The 13,874-nt window shown below is 30.2% G+C and overlaps 2 protein-coding genes across 3 annotated transcripts; one reads left to right on the forward strand and one right to left on the reverse strand.

Annotated features, from left to right (window-relative positions):
• The first annotated feature begins 2,183 nt into the window (after nucleotides 1-2,183).
• LOC108825940 (uncharacterized) lies at nucleotides 2,184-4,608 on the forward strand. Of its 2 annotated transcripts, XR_001945328.2 has the most exons (4): nucleotides 2,184-2,501; nucleotides 2,675-3,128; nucleotides 3,219-3,556; nucleotides 4,471-4,608. XR_001945328.2 is itself a non-coding variant. In XM_018599310.2 (3 exons), the coding sequence occupies exons 2-3, from the start codon at nucleotides 2,787-2,789 to the stop codon at nucleotides 3,273-3,275; spliced, it is 399 nt and encodes a 132-aa protein (XP_018454812.1). In that variant the 5' UTR covers nucleotides 2,185-2,501; nucleotides 2,675-2,786; the 3' UTR covers nucleotides 3,276-3,706. The 2 variants fall into 2 exon arrangements, 1 of the variants encoding a protein (XP_018454812.1); XM_018599310.2 differs by lacking the exon at nucleotides 4,471-4,608 and having other exon boundaries at nucleotides 2,185-2,501; nucleotides 3,219-3,706.
• Nucleotides 4,609-4,641: 33 nt separating this feature from the next.
• On the reverse strand, nucleotides 4,642-6,628 carry LOC108825932 (BTB/POZ domain-containing protein At3g49900). Its single transcript, XM_018599299.2, has 4 exons — nucleotides 6,350-6,628; nucleotides 6,200-6,269; nucleotides 5,464-5,976; nucleotides 4,642-5,394 (listed from the first exon to the last, which is right to left on the reverse strand). Exons 1-4 carry the CDS (start codon nucleotides 6,520-6,522, stop codon nucleotides 4,642-4,644), a joined length of 1,509 nt encoding a protein of 502 aa, XP_018454801.2. The 5' UTR covers nucleotides 6,523-6,628.
• Nucleotides 6,629-13,874: the final 7,246 nt, after the last annotated feature.

The raw sequence follows: 13,874 nt of genomic DNA on the forward strand, positions 1-13,874 counted from the left end.
CATCTTTCTGAACCATCTTTGCTTTTCTTTTAAAGCTTTTATGATAAAGAACAGCTAGATACTTGGGAGTTCTGCATCTCTGTCCCGAATGGATTTTCATTCCACAATTATTGCACAACTTAGACCATCCCCCATGTCCATATCCTCTCTTGACACGGTTGGTTTCTAGATCAGCCCTTTCGGCTGGTAGTGCATTAGCTGGTGGTAATGGAGTTGGCCTCGTAAACTCTCTTTCACTACTGTTCATTAGCATTCATGATTTTGCTCAGCTTGCAACAATCTTGCTATTAGAGATGTATAGGTAGTGAAGCCAATTTCTTTATATTGTTGTAGTAACAATAAGTTGGTAGGGTGAAAGGTGGAGAATGTCTTTTCCAACATATCTTCATCAGTCACTACCTCACCACATAGTTTCATTTCGAAAACTATTTTGAGTAGGTCAAAGTTATATTCTTCCGCAATTTTATAGTCTCGGAATCTGAGGTTGATCGATTCTCGTAAAGCTTTGGTATGTATAACCTCTTGGATACAATTTCTATTTTTTAGATCTGTCCAAAGCTTTGAGGGATCATCAGTCAGATATAGACTTTTGAGTTTTTCACAAATATGATGGCGAGTGTTCAGGAGTTCTCTTGCAATGCTATCATATGTGATGCATTCACTGAGTTCATCAGACTCAAGTGTGGTTTTAATATCTTGTGCCCATTGCACATATTGCAAGTAGTTTTCTCCTGAGATTATGATGGAGGAATTCGACATCTAAAATATTTAGTGTTTCATAACTTAGACCTTAGTAATATGTTCCGAGGAACTGATTTTAAAATCTCATTTTAGAGAAGTTTTCCAGAAAATTCTATAAAAGGAAACATTCTAAAAATGGAAACTTTCTAAAAATGGAAACTTTCTAGAAATGGAAACTTTCTAAAAATGGAAACTTTCTAGAAATGGAAACTTTCTATCTACCAAAATAGGGTTTATAATATTGATTGGTTTAGGGATTTATAAACTGATTTGGTTTAATGATTTCACAATTCGGATTTGGTTTTTTTTTTTATAAGTTTCATAAACCGGTTTAGATTAGGGTTTAATAATCGGATATGGTTTAAATGGTTTCATAATCCGATTCGGTTTGGGGTTTTATACAAGTTTTAAATTTCATGAACTTTAGGGTTTGTTTATTAAACAAGTTTATTATATCAAATCTAGCAACCTAATGATTCAATCAATCAGGGTATACGAGTTCTCTAAAGTTCTAATCTCAACCTCAAACATTTTTCATAAAAATCGGATCAATCAAAATTAAGGTTTGATGACTTACCTTTGGATTAACTCGATTCGCTCCTTGGTTCCTTTGGAAATATTAACCTCAATTGATCTTACTGGGATCCTTTGTTTTCTTTAGGTTTATTTCTGATTTTGACGGCGCGGCTTGTAGCTGTCGTAGAGAACGCGTCAGATCACGGATTGAGGTGAGGTCTGCGGCGTTGGATTCTCCTCTTCAATAGCTTCAAATTGATATGTCGCACGTCTTCTGGATCGTTACGGTTTAGGAGAACGATCGATTTGAAGTTGAGTCAAAATTAGGGTTCTTGTGCAATTGACGGCGCGCACTAAAACAGAGCTTGGCGGGGCATCTAAGATCTGATCGACGCGAGGTTTGCGGCTATGGATTCTTCTCTTCAAGATCTTCAAATCGGTATGTCGCACGTCGTCTGGATCGTCATGGTTTGAGAGAACGATCTATTTTAAGTTGCGTCAAAATTAGGGTTCTTGAGCAATTGACGGCGCGCACTAAAACAGAGCGTGCCGGCGCGTCTGAGATCGGATCCTCGCTAGGTTAGCGGCGCTGGCTTCGTCTCGTCGAGATCTTCAGATTGATAGGTGGCTCGCCGTCTAGGTCGTTACGGTTAGGGAGATATGACTGTTTTAAGATGCGGCTAGTTTTAAGGTTTTGGTGAGCTACGAATTTTGCTAGGGTTTTGAGCTTAACTCGTGCTGATAACGTGTTGTGAATGTGTGTGTCTTATTAATGTCGAATATGAACTCCTTATATAGGGAATTATAAGATGGACTACTAATGGGCCAAAACCTAGTAAGTATCTTTTGGATAAACATCCACCTGAACCAGTCGGTTCATAACATGTAGGTTGTTTTAATTGTATTGATAGACGAGTCCGTTAAGGATGATTCCTTACCTAAGGTGTTTTAAGGATTCAGTCCTTGTAGACGTGGCAATCCACCCCCATATCGCGCAGCCGCTTCACCGATCCTTTAACCACCGATCTACACTCCCCTCCGCCTCTAAGAAACTCCTCTTCCTCAGGAACCCCACTCCCAGCCCCACGATCGTCGCCGGTGCCAGAAACCTTACTCCGACGGCTCAACGGAACCCACGAACCACGCCTCTTCTGCTTCGTCCTCCATCGATTTCCTAAACCCTTTGCCATCGCCTCAAGGTGTGTGTGTGAGAAAAGGATGGATCAACGGACCTGAATCCAAACGTAAGTTTACTTTTGCCCTTTTGCTGTCGATTCTCAAAAGTGCTATACTTTGCAAGCACAAGTTAAAAATAAAAAAAAAACAGATTGATAGAACGAATTGCTATCGTTTGCCATAGCAGCAGCTTTACCTTTGTTTCTTCTGGTAAATTAATTGTAAAAGTTGTCAACTTTAGGGAAGAAAGAATCTTGGAAGCTTAAAAGTTATGGTAGTCAGATCAAGCGTGATAGTACTAAGAAGCTGGTAGTTCTCAAACCTACGGGAGGTCCAAGTCTACTGGTTTCCAGATGATCGCTGCTCCATCTGCGCCATTCATTACTTCTGTGGCTCAAACTCAGAGCAGGAATGCGTTTTATAGTGCTTTGAAGAAGAAGAAGACATCTACAAACATCTCAATCTCAACTAGCTCTTTCATCCTCCCTTCTGTCGAGGAAAAAACAGATATCTCTAAGGAGCTTGTAGCTAGTAACCCTTCAAGTGGGCAGGCTGCAGAAAGAGATGATGGTTTTGAATCGGCAGACCTTCCAGATAAAGAAGAGGCTGAGTTCCTTAAATCCCTTGGGTGGGACGAAAAAAATACTGAGGTAGAAGCCCTTACAGACGAGGAAATCCGAGCCTTCTATGAACAGGTACATCAACATATATAACAACACTCTTACTTCGGTTGCTTTGATTCTCTCACATTGTTTTTTCTTTAACTCATTTGACTTTACATACAGCACAAGGAGGTGAAGCCATTACTGATGAAAAAGCTGCCTATCATTACTGAGGCGTAACTCCTAATCCGTGATCTGATTTTGAAGACAGTTTCTTATTTTTGGTGGTGGAGGAGGCTTCAGTTGCAGTATGAGTGTTGTTCTACTTCTTCAGAAAAGCAACAAAATTGAGTATTTGTATATCTTTTGGTCTGAAGATAGAGAGTGATTTTGTTTTGAAAGCTTCCCTAGGTTTCTAACGTTTGATGATAATCAACGGCTTCTTTAAGAGCCTGGAGAAGGTGAAGCCTGAGCCTTCAGAGGGCTCCTCCTTTTTCAGAGACTGCCTCGTAGAATTGAGGGTATGCTTTTAGCCTTCAGATTCTAAAGTTTCAGTTCTTTTTTTTCTTTTCTAGGTTGTATCCTAGTGACTATGCTTGTTTCAAGTTAAGATTGACAAGTAGTAAAAACACCATTGGACATTCTTTTTGGATTAGAATCCTTAACTATTCTAAAAAGAAAAAATTAGTTTAATAATCTTAAGGACTCCAATGGTGATAACACCATTGGAGATGCTCTTAAACTCTATGTTGTTGTTGTTGTCTTCTTCTTTTTGAGAATCTATCTATTATTTAACTGCTATGGATTTTTTTTTTAATTCTGGAAAAAAACAAATTTAGAATTTGTTTCATTGACAAAACTATCAAACTATGCAGTTCTTTCAATATATAGTACTGAAAAGATGTCTCTTAAGGAGAGATGGCCTGTTTAAAAGATGTCTTTATTGTACACTGAAAAGATACAGAAGTGTCGTTGTATAGTTGTGACTTGGTAGGGAAGATGTCGATTGGTAAAATAAAACAATGGCATCAAAGTCTCATCTTAAGCAAAATATAATTCTTTAGATTATATTTTTTCAGGATAAACTCTACCGTTGGATATTAATTTTTTTGCTTCGATTAGAGAAAGTTATGCTTTGAGAAAACATGAGCATACACTATTTATAGATTTTCAAAATTTTATTTGAAAAGTCATATATTTCAATTTAAAAGTTGTTTTCTTTGAAATAATACTTTTATGAAAAGTCACAATTTTCAATATAAACAATTATTTTTAAACAAAAAGACACAATTTTTAAATGTTGAAAAAACATAATTTTTCAACTTAAATGAAGTTCACAACCCTTGGAATAAATCAGGTTTGCTATTATTAGGAGATAACACATGAACTTAACCAATCAATCTCTCTGCTTACGTGTATATATATATACTTGCAGCTAAACAAAAACTCCACATGGAGTCTGCAAAATCGTAAAGAACCATCCGTAAACAGTGGAAATCTCATTACTTGAAGAAGAAGAAGAAGAAATGCAGAATCACTCTTTGGCTACAAAATTTTACTTAGAGAAGCTTGGATGTTTTTTTAATGCAAGAGATAGAGAGAGAGATCATTTGCTGTTGATGTAGTGAGAGTGAAGCTCTTCAGAGATGTTGTCATCGTCTTTAATCCAAACGAAATCTTCCAACCCATCATATATCTCCTCAACAGCATACGCATTTTTCTTGGCTTCTTGTTTGAACGACGACGATGAAGAGAAAGCATTCTTTATTCCATTAATCAACCTTTTCCCCAGACTCTTCTCTCTTCGGTGCTGCGGTTGTGTCGTCGGAGGAGAGGTTTCTCCTCCTCGCCGGAAAGTCGTGCTCAGTGATGAAACCGAACCTCTCTCTCCTCTCTGCATCTTGTTCACGTTACTCCTCTGGTGGAAGCTCGCTGACCGAGCAGAGTCCATCACGCTCCTCGGCTTAGACTCCATCTCCATGATCCGTTCTGATTCTTTCGATATGAGTTTCTTCATCTCCTCCAGCTCTTTCTCCAAGCTCTTGATCCTCGAGCTCGTTGACTCCATCGCTGCTCTTAACCGGTAGTTTTGCCTCACCGCCGTGTCTCGCTGTAGAAGCAACTCGAGCGTAGTAGTCACGGAGGAGTCCTCTCCGTTTCGATGTCCGACGGAATCCGCGGCAGCTACGATTGAGCGGCGCGTGTTGTTCTGCTCTTGTAGCATGGCGCGTACGATAAACCGCAGGGGCATTTTCGGGTTTTGAACGGCGTGGAGGAGTAACGGCGGCGAGAGTTTTTCGCAGTCTATCGAATTACATATCTGAACCTTCTCTTCCTCCGTTATCTCTCCGTTATGCTCCTGCAAAATTTTACATCCAATCAGAACCTGACACGTAAGCTAATCAGTGACGGTTATAATCGTTTTTACCTTCACGTAAGCATCGACGACTCTGTAGAGCAAATCGTGTCGCGGGAAATGCTGCTGCACGGCGTCGGCGACGACGACGAAATTTCCGGCGGGAAGTATAACGGCTTGCTCGAGAAACTCGTTGACGCAGTCTCCATCTCCGATCTCCGTCAGAGCTTCGATGCATCTTCCGACTAAAAAGGCCGTCGTTTCCGACTCAGGAAGCATTGTGAGGCACGAGCGGAGGACGATGCTGATGTAGTTAGCGTTGACGAAGACGACTCGTCGGAGATAAGACTCCGTTAAGTTCCTCAGGTTATCTCTAACGTCAGCTGCTCCAGTCAGCTGAAGAAGCTCGACGGCGACTCTCAGCGAAACGACATTGAACGGCGTTAATTCGATGCGAGCGCCGTAACAGAAAGAAGTTACCAGCGAGAACGTTTCGGCCGTTATGTTTAACGGTGGTGAGAGAGTTAATTCGTTAACGTCCATTAGGTGGCGTTTTAAATAGCCGCTGCTTCTTGACAGAGGATCCTATAGAATAAAGATCACATACAATAAATCCAAACCTTTTTTTTGCTTATTCGCATTAATTGCGTAATATCTTCTTTAATTTATTTAAATTAACTTAGTTTTTCAAAATTAAAAAATAGGAGAAGTATGCAATTCGAAAATCCCAATAATAAAAATATAATACTGTAGTAGCTAGCAAATGGTAATGTCCGAAATTAGCAAACAAAAGTTTGAAAAATGTAACTTTATGAAGATGGAACCTTGTGCCTCCCACATGTACCAACACATCAGGTTTAGAATTATGAACCAGCGACCTAATTATAATATAGAAGATTAAGATTTAATAATATAAAAAATGGTCATGAAGAATGGTAAGGTTTTAGAGAAACAATACCATTTATTGACTCTAGATTCAAGCTCCATTGAAGGAGAAGAGAGACTGATACGTGGTTGAGGAGAAGGAGACAAAGAGGAAGAAGAGGAAGAGAAGGAAGAAGAGTGATCCATGTAGTCTTCTTCTTCTTCGTTGATCGTATCTACAACCCCTAAACTTGTCCATCGCTTCATTCTATGTTCGTGAGAGAGAGGGAGGTAGAAGATGAAAGTTTTTTGTTTAATGAGATTTCAGAGAAGATCGGTTAGGTTTTTGGGGAAAGTAAAGAAGAGAAAAGAAAACATGGCAATAAATGTGGTAATAGAGGAAATAAATGATTCTTTGTGATCGTTACAATATACGTGAAAGTCTTTAAATGCATATTTCCTTCTTTTTTTTTCTTCCAATAACCTGCGGTTTCGCAGAGAGGGACCACGTCCACATGCTCCAGATGTGTTTGGTTCTACATTCAAATTTTCACAAGATTTTAAATAAATTCAGATCTTTTTGTGTATAGTGCCAGTCTATTAATCTTCCATCTAGGTCGAAGTTTGATTGATTTTGTGTAACTGACTAACATATTTGTCGCAATAACATTGAGCTGTTCTTATGAATTTTCTCAAAACAATCTCTACTAGTTTGATCGCCCAGTTTAACGCAATCCGATTCTCATGACACACCTAATTTTTTCATCCGTTGCTTTCTATTTTCTTTGAAATTTCTGATTTAAAAGAAAAATTTAACAAAGATTTCATATCACCTATTCAACCTACGTAGAACGCTATAGCGGTGGGTGCAAGGCGAATACTTACATTTTTATGTATACTTGATACTTGTCTTGCTTTTGACTAGTAATGAATTTTGTACTTGTACTAGATTTTGAATTCGCGCTACGCGCGAGTTTATTTTCATAATTTCAAAATTTTTATCTTAATATGTTAAAAAATAAAATATAAACATTTTAATATGAAATAGTATTCAAAGTATGATTTCTTATTTGTCTATTTAAGTTTTTTACACAATTATATTTTGTATATAGCCAATATTTATATATTTTTGTTTGTATATGTAAATGTATAACTCTATCGATAATTGTATCTATATTTTTTATTAATCACAATTTGAAAAAAAAAATATAGATTGTTTCGATGTGTCTTAATTACTACTACAATGTTACAAATATTTTTATTATATTTTTCTTAATTTTTCATTTTAAATGTCATAAAAAATTGCTTCATATGCACAATGTATAACTTTGCTTTGTATTTACAAAATAATTTAAAAATGAAAGTATGAGTATTATACGAAAAAGGATTCTCAGCTCCACAAATAATACATCACTACATTGCCAAAACCATCGACATGAACTATATGACTACATGAAAACATCTCTAAACTATTATGTGTTATGTTGCTAACATCATCAAAATCTGTCTAATAGCTAAAAAGTTTGTTAGATTTGAAACTTGACCATTTCTAATGAGGTTTTAACATATTATCACATGTTCTCGGTTGTAGAAAATTGCTTTCGAATTACTGATCTTTGTATTTATTTTGCTTTCGATCTCTTGTATGTTTGTTATAATCTATTTCTAAGAGTTTAGTTGACAAACTTCTCACCAAATCTTGCTAGATTTCAAATCCGACACATTTTGTACTATTGGAAGGATATTTATGGTGTAAACAACATAACACCTCAAGGATGATGTCATGTGAATAATATATTTTATTTTGTTTTAGATACATCACTTTTTCCTAGATGTGAATCCATGGAGTCGCATATAGTTTGTATACCTTATAATCAATTTTTTCAATTATTATATATTTATCGTGTGCATATATGTATTTGAAATAATATAATTTTATTTTGGTTAAATACATATTTGATAGTATAATATTTAAAATTTTCTTGTAATCATACTTATTTTGATGAAATTGAAATAATATTAATTTTTTTGTTAGATATAAGAAAAGGAAATAAATATAGAATTTTAACTAACATTAAGTATTTTTATTAAAATAAGAATTTATAATATTAGATATATTTTCTACTTCATCTGGTCATAGTATAAATTATTTCCGGAAGTATAATGGTTTATTAGTTCACATATTTTTTCTTATTGTTTGAAGTTTGTCAGAATTTTATTGTTTTCAGTTTATTCATTAATATTCTTATATAATACCAATTGATTAATGTATAATGAATATTTTTTCATATCTTTCTTATCAGTTGTCACAAATATTTTAGTCTAATATCAATACTATTAGAAAATATTAATAAAATTTTAACTAATGTATTTGGTTTATAATTTTTTATGTTTTAATATATTTTATTAACATTTTTCTTCAAATATATTTTTGATAAAACTCATGTGAAATCATTTTAAAAAAATAAATGTTACGTTGATTACTGTAAAAAAGTTTCATAAGCATAGATTGTTTTCAATTTTATTTCTAAATTACATTAAAGAAGTATAAATAGCCACCATGTACGTGTTTTATTGTTAATGAGTTATATTTTGTAGATTACCAAAATCTTTAGGTATGTTTTATTAAAAATTATTTGGTTAGTTTAATGAAGATTTAGATTATAATTTTCTAAGAACATTTATGTTGAAACATAATATATTAGTTTTTAAAAAATAATTGTTGATGAGTAAATAAAAATGTAAATTTGATTGACAAAATGCAATTTAAAATCACATCATTAAACGGCATGTGTCTTACACTTGTGGATTACTTTCACCATCATTTATTTTTCATAAAACTTTGTACTTATTATTATAAGTAAAAAAAATGAATTGGATCCATTAAAAAGGACCAAAATTAATAAAGTCTGATGCTAATTTAAAATATTTTGATATACTGTATACGTGAATATTTTTTAATAACATATAGCCTCTATTCTAAAAAAGTTGTGTGTGTAATTTGGTTTTCTTGTTTTTAAACTAATTATAAATACAACTAATTTATTAGACGTAATACTTTAGATTCTTCATTTTTTCATCTTTATATATATATTATCTAATATATTTTCCAACCAATTTTGTATGAGAATTTAATTTTATGTATTATATAGAACCTAGAATTTTATCGCTGATATATATATATATATAATCATGTGGTTTATTTTATTGTTAATGACATTGTCTATATAAGATAATAGTGTTGATTACTATTTCAAAATTTTAATGAGTAAATAAATTTGTTAGTTTCTTTTGAATGAAAAGAATCAGTTTAAAATTCTTAAATAATATTTTTTAACAATATGTGTTTCACACAAAGGGATTATTGTTACATATGGTTTTTTTAAAATAAATGTTCTATCACATCCGATGTGGTCATCATCCTTCGAAAAAACTATTACTAAAATCAAAGTCAATTGTCTTTTTAACCTCACAGCCGGTGCAACAGGGGTAGACCTAGGCAAGTTCTAGGTGGAGCAACTGCCACATGCAGAATTTTTTCCATTAGTTGCATTGAAAATCAAGGATCTTAAATAGCTTATAATCTTCAATGCCCTCATACACCTTTGGTTATAACTTTTTATTTTATTAAGTGTATCCATATTGTGAAATTTGCTAAATCCGCCCCTAGGTGCAATGGATCCAGTCAAAGATAAACCGATCTTATAATTTCTCGAGAAGTGTCAAGATTCACCACTCATCTGTTCTAACATCCATTACCTTTAATTGACACACTAAGTCGAGGTTTAACTACTTATAGGCTTTTTGTGACAGCTTTCTCTTCAGCTCTTCGGCTTATTCGTTGTACAGCTCAAATATAGTAATCAATATTGGGATTTTTTGTACTATCTCCGTTTCAATTTTTGATCTAGACACACATTATTTCTTTGTTTCTTTTCTCTCTTGTTTGAATTATAGTAAGAGTAATCTATTAAAATAGATAATCTTCATATATATAACTTGACAACATGCCATTGAAGTTAATTAATTGGAAATTTAGTTGAAACCTCTAATATTACTTTTTAACCTAGTTTTCCATTTTTATCATTTAGTTTTACATTGCTAAAAGTCTTCACTACAATGTTTTTTTAGTCATTCAATTTCCTCAAAATGTTAATTTTATTGAACACGTTGAAAATAAAAAATAAACGTTTTTGAGTAGGGATTTAACTAACTCATGGAATCGATCAACCCAATATAGATTTTTTTTGGAAATATTTATTTTTGAAAATAGATAACTAAAATGATATTTTTCATATTTTGATTTGGGTTATAAATTATATACGTTTTCAATTCTTATAGCTTCGATTAAAAAATTGTATTCTATTTTAAAATGTTAATTTTCCAAAATAATAATTTTTTTGTATTTATAAAAAATCGTTGGTTTATGTTATTTATATGTAATTAAAAATTATAAGTGATTTAAATTACTCTAGGTTTAATTTTGTTTTTATTTTTTTAAGAACATATTTTCAGTTTCTTAAAAGTCATATATATTAATTGATCTATATTGAATTTTGTTTTATTAGTAACTGTATTTTTATAGATCTCTATTTTATTTTAGAAAATTATATATTCTGAAAATTTTACATATTAAAAATAGTAAAATAAATAATGATTTAGCATATTATAATTGGTGGTTTAAAATCATATGTTTAATAGCTTATATCCTCAACATATTATAATAAGAAGTAATTTTTTTGTTAATATTACAATTCTGATTTTCATTTTCCATTTTTCTATAATAAATACCATTTTAAGCAAGTTGTCAAATATTAATATTTATTTTGTCATTTCAAGTTATATATAGTATTAATTTCGTTTTATTTATTTATTGGAGATATTAACATTTTAAAAAATAATAAAATAATGTATTTTTTACTTTGACTATTTTAGCATTAATATCTATTTTATTTTGGTATAAAATGTATTTTAGATTTATTATATCTAAGAAGAAGTAATTTTTGTTACTTTAACTATTTTGATTTTGATTTTCCATTTTACTATAACAGTTACCATTTATTTAAATAAGTTGTCAAATGTTAATATTTATTTTGTTAGTTGAAGTTATATATATAATATTAATTTCGTTTTTAAAAATATTTTTTTGAAATATTAACATTTTTAAAAGTAATAAATTAAAATCATGATGTGTCATATTTTAATTGGTCGTTTTTAATCCTAAGTGGACGCTCTCAATGGCTTATAGCCTCAACTTTTATATAGTATAGACTAGATTTTCAACTCGCGCTACGCGCGAGTCTATGTTAATAATTAGTATCATTGTATACTGATACTAAGATAACAAAGCATAATTGGTTTATATGCATTTTATATGAAACTTTCTTCAATGTGTTCTTTATTATTTTTCATATTTAGATTTTTATACAACTATACTCTTCAATAACTAATATTTAGACATCTTCTTGTTGAACGAAGAAATATCTTATTTTGTGTATTTATAAATGTTTTTAAATTTTTAATAATATTTATAAAAATTTATATTAACTGTTATATTCATATTAATTAATATTACACTATAATAACTACTTTTATTATATTTTTATCTACCTTTCTATTTGAAGGACATAAAAAATAATACATATGCACAATATCTAACTTTACTTTTTATTTACCAAAATTTTACAATGAAATTATAATTATTATATATTTTTGTATATATGTAATTGAAATATTCATTTTTAATTATTTTAAATGCATATCTGGTAGTATTATATTTAGGGTTGTTCCATAAAAATGTTTTCTGATTAGTTTAATGAATATTTTGATTATGATACTTGAAAATATTTATGTAAAAATTTTATTCAAATTTTAGTTGTTGATAAGTAAATAAATATGTTAACTCATTTGGTTGATAAAAGTCATTTTCAAACCACGTAGATAAACGATTTGAAAACACATAGATAAACTACATGTTTAACAACATATAACTTTACATAAGTTTTTTTGGCTTAATTTCAGTTTTTTTTAATTATCCTTATTTTATTTTTATTTTAATTTGAGCTAAATAATTTTCTGACATTTTATATTTAACATAAAATTGAAATGCTGAATAGGTATATTATTGCCATGATTTTTTTAAATTATATGTGGACACTATAAATAATATATATCCTAAGATTTGATTTCTATTATTTCATTATTTTTTAATATATTTAATATTGACTTCTTTTTTAGGAAATAGCTTCAATTTTTAAATTATATGTTTTTCAGTATGTAATTAAAAGTGCTTTAGATTCTCATTTTTTTTATTATAATTTCAAATTCTTGTAATCTTTACGATTTTTTTATTTCTTTCATGTTGATCTTCTGAATATTGTGTTTATATATCAAGCTGATTTTAATTATTTTGACTTTTTACTAAATCTAATACTGATTTCCTTTTTATGTTGAAAGAAACATTTTTGAAAGTTTTGAAATTTTGTAAGATGATAACTAAAAGGTAATTTGGCATATTTTTGTGCTTTAAAATAATATGTGGACATTCTCAATTATTTTGTGCATCAAATTATATTTAATATATATTTTTTTAATATTCTCAGTAGAATATAACCTATACTTTAAAAATCATGTTTTTAGTTTTATATAGGTATAATTGTTCGAAAGTATTGCAATTTAAAATTAATTATTAATTTTGTTTTTCATTTTTATGTTAATGTTCGAACATTTTTTTTATATTAGGTTAAAGAATATATGATGGCTTTTGTTTATAATATAACTTATCTGACATTTATTTATATTTTATTTTGAAATAAACAGTATTCGTAATATTAACTTTTTAGAAATAAAAAATTTTAAAAAACGATTGGCATTGTTTGGTGCTTTAAAATAATATGTAGACATTCTCAATGATTTATAATATCAAATTTTATATTATACATGTTATTTATGAATATTTAAAATAGTATATAACCTAAACTTTGAAAATCATGAGTTTAAATTTAGATTTATATAGTTATAATTGTTTGAAAGTCTTTCATTTTTAAATTAATTATTATTTTTGTTATTTATTTACTAATTTTTGAAAACTATTATACTATGTTAACTAATATATATTTTTGTAAATTCATCTTATTTGATATTGATTTATATTTTATTTTGAAATGAATGATTGTTGGTAATATTGACATTTTCAAAATTAATAAACGAAAATAACTATTTATCATATTATATATACTATATGTTATTTTTCACTGGTGTAGTCTTTAACCGAAACTTTGAAAATTATGAGTTTAAATTTAAATTTATATAGTTATAATTGTTTGAAAATATTTTATTTTAAAATTATTTATTATTTTGTTATTATTTTGTTACTTATCAAAAATACTGTTATACATTATGTTAACTTATATACAGTATTTATAATTTTGTAAATTTACCTTATTTGATATCAAATTATATTTTTTTTTATTAAACGATTTTCTTGAAATATTGACAATTTTAAAAATAGGAAATTAAAAATATGATTTGAATTAAGAATTTGTCAGAAGTCACCTTGTAAATTATTTTGTTGTTGATGACCAAGAAGTTCTTTATCATGAAGATTACACCAGCTTTTA

This window comes from Raphanus sativus, chromosome 2, assembly GCF_000801105.2.
Source record: "Raphanus sativus cultivar WK10039 chromosome 2, ASM80110v3, whole genome shotgun sequence".
Taxonomy (NCBI): domain Eukaryota; kingdom Viridiplantae; phylum Streptophyta; class Magnoliopsida; order Brassicales; family Brassicaceae; genus Raphanus; species Raphanus sativus.